The following is a 15,682-nucleotide window of genomic DNA, read 5'->3' on the forward strand; positions in this document are numbered from 1 at the left end:
ACCCGGGCCTCTTCTGGGTGACTCACCTGCACATTTACCCTCTTGTGCCCAAGTGTGGCCGCTGTCTCCTTGAGCACCTGAACCTCCTCTGCTTCCTCAGGCACTGCTAGCAGCTAACGAGTTCAGCTGGAATTCCATGTACCTGGGATAGGTACCCTCAACTGGGGTTTCAAGATATTACAGGTGAGATCCTTATCCTTGCCTGCTATGCTCTGGCTTTCAGCTTCAGTGAACCAGGCCCATCAGCAGATCTCTTCTCGTAGGGCAGTGGTCGGCAAACTGTGGCTTGCGAGCCGCGGTTTGCCTCTCTGTTGACTAATGAGTTTGACGACCACTGACCTAGACTCTCGATTCCAATAATTACAGGCTGTTGTTGTTCCTTGTGATTAAGCCCCTATCCCAGTGGTCGGCAAACTCATTAGTCAACAGAGCGGCAAACCATGGCTCGCGAGCCACAGTTTGCTGACCACTGTTGTAGGGGAATGAATGTCCCAGGAAGTGTATGCATTGAACTTCTCTTCCAGGCTGGAACAACAAGGACCTGGGAAATGAGTGATTTGGGATTCTGGGACAGTTTTAAGAAAAGCTCACATTTTGCTGATGCCTCAGCCCTGGGCAATGAGCAAGGCAAAGGCTACATGTGGGTATCAGGAATACGTACCCCAGGAAAGAGTGGAAGATAGATGAAGTAGATGAGTGGCGAGCTCCTTGGAGAGATAAATTAGTCTGCTCCCAGAAAGGATGTTAGACTGAGGTTGTTAAATTACTCTGGAGAAATGCTTGGGTTGGGACTATCCTTGTGGAGCCACAGGTGAAGACCCAGGCTCTTTTTGGCCTGGTAAGCACTCCCTACCAACTTCCAAGCCTTGGTTGGTAGTTCTGTGACATTGGACTTGAAACACTGTCATGGCAGGAGGCACTAGCTGGAGGTTCTGAAAACGGCAGGAATTCTGGAGAACTGAAGGAGAGGCTTTTAGACCTGGAAGAAACTTCAGAGCCCATCGAGTTCACCCTTATTTGTCTTTTCACAGTGGAGGAAACAGATGGAAAATTACTTGCTTCCTCAAGGCCACACTGAGTCAGTGGCAGAGTTGAGTCCATATAAAACACTGGTTGCTATGGTTCTTAAAACTTGGGTCATACCAGAGGATTTCTCATATACTCCACCACCCCAATTTAGTTCCTTATTGTGGGTATGAGTAATCAAGGACTCTGTACATTTGCCCGGGATGAAAAACTGTCCAAACTATGCTGGAACAATGCCACTGTGGTAGGCAGTTAGACAAACAGAGCAAGGACGATAGGCCAGGTACAGAAGGTCACCAGGGTGGAATGGGCAAAACCGGGAAAATGAGGACTTCACTCCCACAGTAACCTTTCCTCCCCTAGCATATTGCTGGTCATATGAGTTAGACTTCTTTAGAGGGTGAACGAACAAGGTGGCTGGAGAATAGCCCTTAAGCATGAAGCCCTCAAGACGAGGTTCTGACCCACATCAAATACATCTAGGCCTCAGTTGTGTTTCAGTTCCAGGCCCAGAAAAGCAGCAAAACCAGACAGACAACCATGGCTGACCTCAGGACCGGCTGCATTGATTAACCCCTGCCCTGATGCTGACCAGTCAGTGAAGACCATGACCCTGAAAGGACACACCTGGAAAGCGATGAATATTCTATTGAGATCTTCCCCTCGAACTCCCCTAAAATCCCTGCCCTTACAACCTTTAGGACAGCAGACACTGCCTGAGCCTGAGCCTTTCCCCACCCCTTACTCCATGTATGTCTTCCTTGCCTCTCTCTCCTAAGTTCCTAGGGCCCTTCTTTTGCTTCTGTAACTTGTTTCCTGAGCTCATTCTTCTACGGCTCACTCCCACCTCTGTGACTTTCTAAATAAATGTTCTCTTAAAAGTTTGAGTCTTGGCTCTGCATTCTTTCTCAGCTAGAACTCAAGTACCGAGGTTGCTGAACTGAGATCTGGTGCCGTTTTCACCACTGACACCACCAGTAACACCACCACTAACCTCCAAATGCCCTCACCTCTTGTTTGTGCCTAAACTTGCCTTTAACAGGAAGAACCAGACTCTGGTAGACAAAGAACACAGGTCTGCTGCCAGCAGGATCTCAAACCCAGTGGAGAAATGAAATGAAAAGGGCCCCAGAGCATCCTAAAATAAAGGAGACAACAGCCTTTGGAGGGTTTGTTGCAAACTGTTATAATTAAAGTGCGGAGGGCAGAGGGGTTCCAAGCAGGCCTCAGCTTCAGAGGCATAGTCCTGGAGGGGGAATGGCACCTGCACGGAACATGAACTCAGTCACTGCTGCTCACTACACAGAGTTGCGGTGGAGTCTTCTTATGGAGCCTGAGAGCAAAAGAAGGGAGAGCCAGCAAGCAGCTGCTTTAGATTCCACATCTTGCTGCATTCCCACGGTAACATCACCTCCCTGGAGCAGGCCTCAGAGCCAAGCTGGGGATGGGCACAGACCCTTCCTCTGCCCCCGGCTGCCTGCCAGCTCAGGGCGGCCCAGGCATCCTCACTATCATTCATCATAGAGTTCCTTTGGCTGCCAGAGGTTTCCCCAATTTGTAGCTTAAAAACACCAGCAGGAGAAAAAGCAAGGAATGTTGTTAATATAAATCCACAGCAAAAATGAGTCAAGAACTGGGTGTTTCCCAGGGTTGGTGGATATCTGTGAATGTCCCCGCATTCTTTATGCTTGGATGGGTAGTGCTGTTGAAGGTGCCAAACGTCTGAGTGTTTAGGACTACTTCATGTTTTTGAGAACCAATGGGGAGAGTCACTGGGCAGAATCGGAGCCTAGAATCAGGGGAAGGATGGGGAGGGGAAACAGGTTGAATCCTGAGGTCATTCCCAAAGGAAGGCAGCACTACTTCCAGAAGCAGCAGCAGGAAGGCCTGTGCCAAGGCTCTGCTTGAGCGGCAGGGTAGTGGGGTAAGGAGGTGGCCCCCTCTTGCTGCTTTGGGTTACTATTTGGGCAAAGCGAAGTCCCAGGCAGTATCCTGTGCACATTTCCACATGGCCTGCACCAGGCGGGTGAAGCCCATGTCTTTGGGCTTCTCCAGGCCTCTCATCAACCGTTGCTTCATGATGGAAACAAATTCCTTATTGCTCAGCTCCCCGTTGCCTAGAGTAAGAGGCAAACACAACAGGCATAAGAGGAGGCCTCGGAACAAAGACAGAAAATTCCATTTTTCACACAATGTGAGTTGTAAAGCCCAGTACTCTCTCACAGCCAAATTCAATTCTCTTGACCTGAAATGAACTGGTTTGTTCTTGATGTTTCTGGCTGCATACAACTGTGACAGGTTAGTGTGACAAAAGTTAAATGGGAATATATTCTATGTCAGGTCCTGTGCTAGGTGTTGTGAATAAGGAGACAAATAAACCTTTGTCCCTTGAAATACTCACAGGTTGTGGGAGAGACAAACACGTGGTAAATGCCATAATGGGGTAAAGGATGCTCTAGGGGCACAGAGGGAGACTCTCTAACCCAAGCTGGAGGTGGTACAACTATAGGTCAGCAAAGCTTCCCTGGAGGAGACTCTTAAGTTGAATCCCAAAAGACTGACAGGAATTGGCCAAGTAAAGGAGAGTGAGATGGAAAGCATTCCAGGTACTGGTAGTAGCATCAGCAAAGATACAGCAGGGAGCAGCAGGCTGATGGAGCTACTGGTAGGTATTGCTGGACTTACAGGGGTGGGGTGGGGGCGTGGCAAGTAAACTAAAGAGGCAGGCAGGAGACAGGTCCCCAAGGATCTTGTATTTTCATTAAAGGGTTTGCACTTTATCTTCTGGGTGGTAGAGCACCAGGAAAGGACTGGAAGCAGGGGAGTGGAAAGCAGTTAGATTTCCATTTGGAGAGATTTTTCTGGCTGAATATATGGGGATGGGACCAGAGAGGGGCACAACTGGAGTATGGGGGTCATTTAGGAGATTGTTATAATAGTCCAGATGAGAGATGAGGGTTGTTCATGGTCAAAACCAAAATCACTATCTGGCTTTGGACTGAGCCCATTTTCTCAAGGATTCCCATCCACCCGCTCCCGTGGCAGACGCTCAGGTCTGGAAGAGAACTTGGAGAGCATCTGGTTTCACGAAAGGTCACCTCTCAAGTCACACGGAACAGTAACCACTCCAACAGTAGAAGGCAGTTACTCTTTGACTAAATGCCCAGGACTAAATGTCTGCCTTACTGGGGGTGATGAAGCAACAGGAAATCAGCAAACAGACCTCTCTACTAATGACCGGTCTGGGAAGAGAGTGCAAAGAGGGACTAAATGGTTTACTTTTGTACAGAGTACCTGAAAACCTGAACAGCCTGTTTCTGGCTGAAGAGAGCATGGGCAACCACAGAGATACCCCAGAGATACCTCAGCAAGATTAAACGAACAAAAACAGGCAAACTAGTCTATGGTGCTGTAAGTCAGGAGAGTGGCTGCTCCTAGGAGTGGAAGTGACCAGAAGGCAGCAGCAGGGGTCTTGGTGGTCCAAGTAATGTGATGTATCTGGACAATGGTAGTTACATAGGTATGTTCAGCTTTTAAAAATTCATCAATCTGCCCAGCAGGTGTGGCTCAGTGGTTGAGCATCAATCTATGAACCCGATGGTCATGATTTGATTCCAGGTCAGGACACATGCCTGGCTTTCAGGCTCCATCTCCAGTAGGGGGTGTGCAGGAGGCAGCCGATCAATGATTTTCTCTCATCATTGATGTTTTTATCTCTCCCTCTCCTTTCCTCTCTGAAATCAATAAAAATATATTTAAAAAATTCATCAATCTATACACTTATGATATTTACACTTTTCTGTATGTATATTTCAATATTAAAAGTAGCCTGGCTGGGCTGAAGCAATCAATAATATGGCTTACTAAAAATGTAATTAAAAGAGCAAAAAGTCTAAACAAGATTCTTAATATTTTGTATATAAAATGAAGCTTCAGATGAAAAAATTTGAGGCCATTTCATTCAAACTACTGTGGAATTTGTTTCCTGCTTCCCTAGGCCATAGCTGACTAGTCTGGATGGCTCTGTCACCTCTGAACCAGGTGTACGACTGAATGTCATTGTGTGTGTGTGACCTGTGAGTGCAACTCTAAATTCTTTGCTGAACAAGTCCTCTGACATTTTGACCTAAGACCTTGCACCGGTAGAAATAACAATGTCTTTTTATTTTATTTTTTTTTTTTTAATACAGTAATATTGATAATCAATATTATTTTACATTAGTTCCAAGTGTATAGCATACTATAGACAATTATATAATTTACAAAGTGATCCCCCTGATAATGCTAGTACCCACCTGGCACCATACATAGCTAAGTTATTACAATATTATTGACTGTATTCCCTATGCTGTACAATTCCTCCTCAAGCCTATTTTGTAACTACCAATTTGTAATGATAATGGCTTTTTAATTTTTTAAAATATATTTTATTGATATTTTACAGAGAGGAAGTGAGAGGGATAGAGAGCTAGAAACATCGACGAGAGAGAAACATCGATCAGCTGCCTCCTGCACACCTCCCACCGGTTTCGGCTTGGCTTTTTAATTTAATATATACTTCCTTTTTCTGTAGATTAAGAAAATAAGCCCCAGCCCTAACCGGTTTGGCTCAGTGGATAGAGCATCCGCCTGTGGACTGAAGGGTCCCAGGTTCGATTCCAGTCAAGGGCATGTACCTTGGTTGTGGGCACATTCCCAGTAGGGGGTGTGCAGGAGGCAGCTGATCAATGTTTGCCTCTCATTGATGGTTCTAATTCTCTATCCCTCTCCTTTCCTCTCTGTAATAATCAATAAAATATATTTTTTAAAAAAGAAAATAAGCCCCAGAGATGTTAAATGATTTTCTAAAGGTGACTCAAGTAGATATTGTCAGAGCCTACTTCTGAAAGGCTGGAAAATCAAATGTAATTTCCCAGGCCCTCCTAGGAGTAGAGAACTGTGAGGCTGGTTGCCTTTATTCTCTGATTCACCTCACAGACCAGCTCTAGGATATCGGCTTCAAAAATTATAAAAATAAATGTTTCTTAAAAAACAACAACAAGCCCCCTGAATGTGATTAGAGTAAAAATATCTGGGGATGGGCCCTGGCCTGTTATGGCTCAGTTGGTTGGAGCATTGTCCCGTACACCAAAAGGTGGTGGGTTCAATTCCTGGTCAGGACACATATCCAGATTGTGGGCTCGAGGGCACATGTGCGAGGCAACCAATGTTTCTGTTTCTCTCTACATTTCTCTCTCTAAAAAAATCAATTAAAAAAAATCTTTGGAGCCCTAACTGGTTTGGCTCAGAGGACAGAGTGTCAAGGGCACATGCCCGGGTTGTGGGCTCCATCCTCAATAGGGGACATGCAGGAGGCAGCCAATCAATGATTCTCTCTCATCATTGATGTTTCTATCTCTTTCTTTCTCTTCTTTCCTATCTCTGAAATCAATAAAAATATATTTTAAAAAATCTTTGGACAGTTAATCTCTCTACAGTAATGCTATTCACTAGAACTCTCTTCAATGAGGGAAATGCTTTTTTAAATCGGCGCTATTCAATACAGTAGCCACTGGCCACATGTGGCGACTGAGCACTTGAAATGTAGCTAACAAGACCAAAGAACTGAGTTTTAGAGTGTATTCAATTTTAATTAATTTAAATTAAAACAGCCACATGTAACTAGTGGTATCATACTGGACAGGGCAGCCTAGAGGACGGGGCCATTTCCTTGTCCTAGCTCTGGGACTTCCTGTGACTCAGACCTCAGTTGTGATTACCACTGACTCAGACTTCAGTTGTGATTGCCGGTGGTAGATTTAAATAACTTGAGCTCAACATAGTAACAAATAAGTTAATGAGATTATGTGTAAAGTACTATCTGAGGTCCTGTATATGTGGGGTTTCTAAAGGTGAACAGGACTGGTAACTAACCTTAAAAGTTCACAATTTAGTAGGGAAGCAAGGCCACATATACAGAGGTAGAGTGTAACATGTAGTAATGTGTATAAATTGACTCAAGTTAAAGAATGAAAAAAAAAAAGAGAGGGATTCATTTTGCTGGGACCAAAACAGAAGATTTAACATAGGCAGTTGCTTCTGGGCTGGTTCTTGAATTCCCGTAGCCTTGCTTCCCAAAGGAAGATGAACAATGAACCTTGGCTGGGAGACAAGCAATGGAGGAGAGACAAGCAATGGAGGTGAGATGGTATAGAGGGTGGCATCGCTGACCTCTGATTCGGATCCTGGTTTTGCCGTCTACTATTACCTTTGTGATCCTGGGAAAATTGCTCAACCTATCTGAGTCTCTCAGCTTCCTGGTCTGTAAAATGTGGTTAGTAACAATCCTACGTCAGAGGATTAAATGAGCAGCTTAGCACAGTAAGCATGAAAAAAGTGTGAGCCTCCATTGTGAATATTAGTAGCATTATTATGTCAGCTAACAGAGCTGAGAAATAATGCTAGAGCAGAAGTGGAATCTCTTAAATTCCTACAGAGTGCTCACAGACACCCAGATGGCTGCAAGCTAGGCGCCAAGATGGAGTGTGGATGACTGAAATGTGCCCTGGGAGGTGGAGACGCAGCATCATCTTCCTAGACATTCAAGTCCTCGAGTGCTCTCAATCTACTAAGCAGCAAGATAGGTCCAATATTTTTGTTTCTATTTTTTTTAGCTTTTATATTTGAGTTTATTGTTTATTTAACTTTTAAAACACTTCTATAGTAGAATTGTTTCCATTTTTAAGGTCCTTATGGTCATAATTAATTTAGAACTATAGGCAAATTGAAATTACAGGAAGAACTGGAAAACAAAAATCAGGACCAGGGGTTATATTTCTCAATGTCATGATGCTGAGGGCTGAACTATTGATGTGGGGAAGGGGTAGGCCAATGGTTGGCAAACTGCGGCGGCTCACGAGCCGCGGTTTGCCGCTCTGTTGACTAATGAGTTTGCCAACCACTGGGGTAGGCTAAAGAGGTGTGGACTACTGCATGCAGCTGTCTGCAAGGCTCCATTCCAAACAGTGTCCCCTTCAAGGACAGTAGGCTGAGTCCTCCCACCTGACTCCAGAGGGCCCCACTCACCATCACAGTCAAAGAGCGCAAACACCACATCACACACATGGTCTGAGAGCTCCACTTTAGCCACGGTCCTGGCCACCTGCTGCATGGTCACTGAAGAAGAAAGGAAGATGCTAAATTAGCATAACAGAGGGATTTGCATTTTGCTTTCTCTCAATGAGGTGGATAAATCTACTCAGTCATAATGAGTTTTCAACTGTATTTAAGAAAATGATAATTTAGTTTTTAATCCATAACCTACTGGAAAGAACATGATAACAAAAGTAAAGAAAATACCCAGTAGCAAAAGGAAGTGGAGGTGGGAAATGAGGAGGCTCCCCTCAGTAACTAAGGCTTCACCCTTCAGTTACTGATGGACAGTAAGCACCTGCGTGGATGTGCTCCTGGCCTCTCCTCCCTACAGGTTTTCCACCAGCCGCCTTGTCCTTTCTAACTCAGCCCCTGGGGATAAGGGGTGGCCCATCTCACTAGTTCAGGATGCAGCCTTTTTTGTCTGTCTTTTTCCGACCTCCAGAAAATCTTTTCTCTCATGCCATTTTCTCTTTTTCTGACACTTACTGTTAAACACTAGCAATCATGTGAGAAGTGTGTTCTCATGAAAAATAAGCCAGGAAGGACTAGGCAGTTTCCACTGCCTTTTATCCCACTTATCGTGATCTACCTACATCTACAAATTTTATATATGCATTAATTATGCTATTGCTTCTAGACACACTCTTAAGTGAGGTAAAACATGGAGGAAAGGGAAGAATTAAGTTATACTTACCCAGAAGCAACGTGAACTTAAACTAGAGTCGTGTGCCTTCTCTGCCTATGTAATCCCTATAACTTCAGTTCTTTCTTATCATTTTTTCCTACATTTGGTCTTTCACTTCACCTTTGTCACCTCCACTATTCAGTGCAGATACAAATGCCAGAGCAATGCAGAGGAGCGGGGCGATGCAGTAGGAAGGCTGGGCTTGAAGTTTCAAGACCTGAGCTCCAGTCCTGGCTCCATCACCAACATTCTGTGTGAATGGAGTAGCTTAACCTTTTTAGATTTAATTTTCTCATTCAAATGAGGGAATGTCACAAGATAACTGCTGAGGTGGTTTAGTATGCAAAAAAAGTTTATTGGTGTTTTCTAGAATCTGAGGGTAGGGTGGGGGTGGAGGTATACAGATATAGCTGAGGATCTCTGTGGCAAAGGGTAGAGGAAAGGTAATATTAGCCACAAGCTAGGCTATACCTTCGTGTTCAAAGCCTTTGGCTTGAGGAGCACTAGGCTGCTCAGGAGGGTGGGAAGAACCAGCTTCCTCTTTCTGCAGCTTTGGGTTACTATTCAGACTGCCCTCTCTCTCAGATGTGAGTTAGGGTGGAGAAATCAATGCCCCTTGGAAAGAAAAGATTTAAGCAAAAAATACTATTGTGGTGGATGCTCATGAGCTGTGGTTAACTGCTGAAAGGGGAGTTGGGCATCTCATGCCTGCACAAGTTCCAGAGTTCAGAAACTTAGCCTCCTGGGTCTAGACACTCAATATTCTCAGCTGGCCCAGGAAGAACGGATTCCTGGTAACTCGACTGTTCAGGGAAGGAACAGAAATCATAGGCCAATTGACAATGGGAATAATAACTAGATAGAGAACTAAAACTTCTCAGTTGGAAACTATACTAAGGAAACTCAGTTCACCTCAGAAGACTGCTCAGTGAAAACACTGGATGCTCTCAAACTGTGATCGCCCCCATGGCTACAGAAATATGTTCTGAGAAGATCAAAACTTCTGTATCCATGTATTACATAAACATGAATGCTTTTTGTTAACCATCCCCTTTTTCTGCATTTCACATCAATCTCACACTCCGTCGTAACTGATAAGTATCCTCTTTTTCTCCTCCCCAGTTCCTCCATTCTCTCAGGGCAGAGTGCCTACTGCCAATTCCTCTTTATATTCTGGGTGCCCATCCTTCTCCCCATGAAGATGGGGCCTTTCCTCTAAAAAACCATGACCTAAAACAGTATCTAAGGATGTCAGTGCAAGCTCTTGAGAACTGTTAGTGAAAGCTCATGAAAGTATTAAGTGGCTGTGGAAGAGGGACCTCTGGAGGCCACCAGCAGGAATGCCTCATCACAAATGCCATCCTGTGACAGTACAGCTACAGATCATTCTCCATCTCATATGGAGGGCTCCGACACCACTGTGCCACAGGAGGAAAACCCAGGGCTGCTAAGGCATCGCAACTCAAACCACTGGGATGTTACCAGTCAGCAAATAGCCTGGAGGGGTGCCCTTCCATAGGCCCCCAGGATATGAATCAGAGCAGAGGAGGAAACAAACATTTAACTAGCTGGTGAGCTGTCAAGCGGGGAGTGCTCGGGACAAGTGGGATGACAGCAGATTAGGAGCCAAGCACTCGACAGCTGGTCCTGAGAGTTGGCTCATTCATATTTGCTTCCACATCCCTGAATAAATCACTAAGTCATAATTAAATCACAGTAAGCAGAACTCCCCACCTTCCCCTGCAGAAGCCGACTACCCCATGCAGACCAGCTGTTGGTAGTGGAGATTGATTGATGGCTGAAATTCCAGTTTCCAATCTGAAAGATGTCTACATGGAGCATGAAATCACCCTGGTGAAAGCTCAGGTTTCCAAGGCCTGTGTACTCCTTTTGTACAAATTTGGCCCAGCTGCCCGAATAATAGATGGACATAAGATTGGGTGATTTCTACTAGATTGGGACAGGGGAGAATTTGAAGAAGTGGGCTCAACTGGCACTCAAAAATGTGGTACCATCTGGCCTTCCAAAAAGTCCAAACAGAATCTGAGTTGTGCCAAGTTCCAAGTTTACTCTCTGGCATGTTCCACGGCTGGACAATTCAACAGTAGAGAGAAACACACGCTGAATTTGTGTGATTATAATGTTAGAAGCGATCCTATATAATAAACCCTAATATGCAAATCGTCCGAACGGCGGAACAATCGGTTGCTATGATGCGTACTGACCACCAGGGGGCAGACGCTCAATGCAGGAGCTGCCCCCTGGTGGTCAGTGCGCTCCCTCAGGGGGAGCGCCGCTTAGCCAGAAGCTGGGCTTATGGCTGGAGAGCGCAGCAGTGGTGGCGGGAGCCTCTCCTGCCGGGTGGTAAGGAGTAAGGGGTCCCGGACTGCAAGAAGGTGCACGCCGGGCTGAGGGAGCCCCCCCCCCCCCCCGCCACATGAAATTCTGTGCACTGGGCCTCTAGTATTACATAAAACTATTTACCACAGTAGCCAAACAGAAGAAAGGAGAGTTCTGAAGTGACAAGAGCCCACATATCCACATGGAATCAGAGAATCTTAGAATTGGAAGAGACCGCGGAGGAAATATGAAATCCAGAGAGGTTAAATGACTTGCCCAGGGTCACAAAGCTAGCTGGTAGCAGCTGGGTCTAGGATCTAGGTCTCCTGACCTCCAACCCAATGACCTTTCCCCTAAACACAGTGGGTCTACTTGATTCCTTATATGGACAATACTATTCTCCTCAATGACTATTACCCTAAACAAGAGAAAAAGCTCAGAGGAGAGAAAAGCCAAATTGGGAAATCCTGAGCGCTAGTGAGGAGGGTTGAATAGCTGGGGGTGTGAGGAGGCAGCTTTATAGTGTGACCACAGATATATCCAGTGGAAGACATAAGCATTCCCTTGTAACTTACTGACAATTTCACAGACAACTTAAAAGGTTTATTAAACTGCAACCCAATGAAAAGCATGTGAAATAAAGGTGGCCCTGGGAGCATTTCCCACAGCTGCCTCTGAGGCACAGACACAGCTATGGGCAGCATGACGCAGTTAGGAGCTGCCCGCCTCCTCCTACGCAAAGGTGTTTGAGAGGTGATATGCCAAGTTGGGCTGACAGTCTCTAGCTGTGTGGCCATGTGATTATTTCTGCAGTGGAGAGAACCAAGAGCTGGCTTGTGACTGCCAAGGTTACATGAGGGGAGACATTGCTGCTTCAGCCCTGGAAAGGCTTATGATGCAGATGTCTTAGTTTCTTCAGCCCATCCCTAGATGGCTTTGGAGGGAGGTGTGGGGAGAGAAGGAAGAATTTTCACTTAAAGGGTATTTGTCCTTTCTCTTTATTTTTTAAGATATATATATATATATTTTATTTTAGAGAGAGGGAGAGAGGGAGGGAGGGAGAGAGAGAGAGAAAGAGAGAGAGAGAGACATCAATGATGACAGAGAATCATCAATCAGCTGACTTCTGCACGCTCCCTATCAGGGATCCAGCCTGCAACCTGGGCATGTGCCTTGACTGGGAATCGAACTCTGACCTTCTGATTCATAGGTCAATGCTCAACCACTGAGCCAAACTGGCCAGGCGGTCCTTTCTTTTTTTATCTTCTTCTTCCAGGATACTTTGGCTAATATAACACACACCTGATTTGGGGGTGGGGTGGAAGATAGCATTTAGGAGAACTAGCAATTTAAGAAGCCAGGAGGAATACAGTATACTGATAATGACAATTGTAACCGTCCTTGTTCTGCACGGTGCTTTCGAGCCACAGGCAGGTTGTCCCTCTGTGCTCAGGCTGCCAATGGTGAGGGAGGTCCTGGCTCCTAAACACTGTACATGCTGAGGAGAAAACCTGCAGTCAGGTTTCTGAAAATCAGAGCTGATGCTTCAATGGGCTTACTTGCTTAGCACCATTAGGAAGTCAGTGATTCCAGCTGACACCAAGATCAAGAGGGCGATCCAATTTAGTGGAGAAATCATACATGCCATTAAGATTGAGAAATACATAGGAGAAATATCAGACATATTAACAACCCATCTGAGTTACAGTAGAATAGTCTGTATTGGGTAGGAGGTACATTTGGGATCTGAATCCTAAGGACTAAAAAGACTGCTCCAGATGTGGGCATGCATGGTAGTGGGTAATATGGGGTGGGGATGGGGGAATCAGCTTGAATAAAGTACTAAAAGCAGGAGGGGAGCTACTGCCTGGCTAGAGCTAGAACAGGTGCAGGAGACGGGATGGGGGGTGGAGAGAGGGCACACGAGACGGTTAGAATAGATTTTACAGAGGGCTAGTCAAGTCTCCTTGCAAGGACATCTTCATAATGAAGCCAGTCTTGTTTGGAGACCAATTTCCCATTTTAATTTGCTTTCCCTCTTAGACTCTTTAAAATTTCATTCTTTTTATTTTAAAAAGTTATTTTTCATTAAGCAATATATTCTCCTGTTTTAAAATTCAAATGGTACAAAAGGGTTAAAGTCTCCCTCCCCACCTTACACTCCAGATGTCACCTGGTCATCCAGAGGCAACCAGTATCTCCAGTTTCCCCAGAAATAGTTTATGGATATAAAATGAAATATTTATTCATTTCTTCTCACAAAAATGGTAGTATACCAAAATATGCAGCTTTGCTTTACTCATTTAATAACATATCTGAGAAATAATTTCATACAAATTCATAAACAGTTCCATTAAGAAATATTTTTATTGATTTTTTTTGGAGAGGAAGAGAGAGAGAGAGAAACATCAATGTGAGAGGGAAACATCCAATGGTTGTGCTCAAACTTGCAACCTGGGTATGTGCCCTGACCAGGAATCGAACCTGTGACCTTTTGGTGCAAGGGATGATGCTCAACCAACTGAGCCACATGGGGTAGGCCCAGGGCAATAGTTCCTTTTTAACAGCTGCATAGTATTTTACCATCAGGATGTATTATTATTTATTTCACCAATTTTTAGTTTATTCTAACCTCAATCTTGAAGAGGAAGTACTTTTTATCTCCCCTTTTACAAAATTACTTCCTTTGTGGTCTATAATTGTCAACTTCAACAGAGTCTGAATCTCTGACAGCTGAAGTAAGAGCAACTGACATATTTAAAGTCAGTTTGCTGAAGTTATATGAAGGCTAAATACCCTTCACATTTGTAAGTGTCTTATGAAAGCTTCAGAAGCTTTGAAGAGTAGTAAACCTTGAAATCCCTGAAGAAGCAGTAGTTGCAATAAATACTAAATCACTCTACTTCCCCACTTGGTGTAATTCCTTTCTGATCCTTTTCTCTGTAGGATGTAATGTTGGCAGATTCTGTCCCTGCTTATCTATTTCTGTGAATGTTTTGACAGTTTATCCCACCCTCAGCCTCCTCTCTCTCCCACTGGTAATCACGAATCCCTGAAGCAGTTCACTCTCTCTCCCCAAGATTGTTTATAAAATTTTACTAAAACAATATATTCAAAGCAATATAGTTAAGTCAGAATCAATCTTTAGAATTGCTAAGCGTCTTTAAATGTGAGGAAATAAACCAGGTCTCTACAGAGAAAATGCCTCATAAAGCAAACATTTCTTTCAGAATTTGAGCTTTCTTGTCTACATCATGAATAATTTTACTTTAAAAATGGATGACTTTGGATTGAGCCTGCAACCCAGGCATGTGCCCTGATCAGGAATCGAACTATGACCTCCTGGTTCATGGGTCGACACTCAACCACTGATCTACACGGCCAGGCTGACTTTGTCATAAATGAATGGAATCCTGGCAAACATTGTTCTTCAGATATAAATGTTTTTACAAAATGAAATGATGGACTGAAGAACTGGGGCATGCCTCCCACAAACTTTAAAAGAATTTATAAAATGGAAACTCTTTCCCCCAAAACTTCTTCCCCACACATCCTTATGGCATTCCTGCCTCCTGCCTTTATGCTATGGCTGTCCTGGGGGGTACTCTCCCATACTCTTACTGTGAATTTCCCCCTATTTCTGCCTTTACATATAAGCACTGGGTCCCCTATATCATCTCCTAGGTTCTTCTAGCAGTAGTGTACCATGTACCAAAGAGAACAGTGGTATGGAAGGCAGTGAGCCTGAATCTCCAGTCTGTTTTGCATCACATTAGCTGTGATTTGAGCAAGTCACTTCCTTCATGTGTAAATGAAGAGGTTAAAAATAATAAAGTAGGGGTTTATGATTTCTAAGCTCCATGCCAGCCTTAAATTTTATGACTGCCATGTTGTTATTTTTATTTAAAATTTTATTTTTACTTTCTTGATTTTAGAGAGAGGAAGGGAGATGGAGAAACATTGATGAGAGAGAAAAGTGGATCAGCTGCCTCCTGCAAGCCCTCTACTGGGGATCAAGCCTGCAACCCAGGCATGTGCTCTGACTGGGAATCAAACCAGCAACCTCTTGGTGTATGGGACGAGGCTCAACCAACTGAACCACACTGGCCAGGGTGCCATGTTGTTATTTTTAGACTAGATGCCTGGTGCATGAGATTCGTGCACTGGGGGGAGGGGAGGGAGTGTAAGGGAGTCCCTCTGGCAGTCTGGGACCCCTTGCTCCTTACCGCCTGCCTGCAGTGGAGGCGGGAGAGGCTCCCGCCACTGCTGCTGTGCTTGCCAACCATGAGCCCAGCTTATGGCTGAGCGGTGCTCCCCCTGTGAGAGTGCACTGACCACCAGGGGGCAGCTCCTGCATTGAGCATCTGCCCTCTGGTGGTCAGTGCACGTCACAGCGACCAGTAGTTCTGCCGTTTGGTTGATTTGCATATTAGGTTTTTATTATATAAGATAACATGGCTTAAATCAGTTAAAATGTCCATGTCTTGAGAAGTTCTC

At 44.7% G+C, this 15,682-nt stretch overlaps 1 protein-coding gene across 3 annotated transcripts in view; it reads right to left on the reverse strand.

Annotated features, from left to right (window-relative positions):
* Positions 1-2,190: 2,190 nt before the first annotated feature.
* Positions 2,191-15,682, reverse strand: part of MICU1 (mitochondrial calcium uptake 1) — a 205,594-nt gene continuing 192,102 nt past the window's right edge. For all 3 annotated transcript variants that reach the window (XM_080642102.1, XM_080642101.1, XM_080642103.1), the window contains 2 exons: positions 8,092-8,181; positions 2,191-3,143 (listed from right to left, as the gene is read on the reverse strand). In XM_080642102.1, coding sequence (XP_080498228.1) covers positions 2,986-3,143; positions 8,092-8,181 — 248 coding nt within the window. In that variant the 3' untranslated portion in view covers positions 2,191-2,985. The remainder of the gene's footprint in view (positions 3,144-8,091; positions 8,182-15,682) is intronic.

The sequence above is a fragment of the Plecotus auritus genome, assembly GCF_963455305.1.
Source record: "Plecotus auritus genome assembly, chromosome: 9".
NCBI lineage: Eukaryota > Metazoa > Chordata > Mammalia > Chiroptera > Vespertilionidae > Plecotus > Plecotus auritus.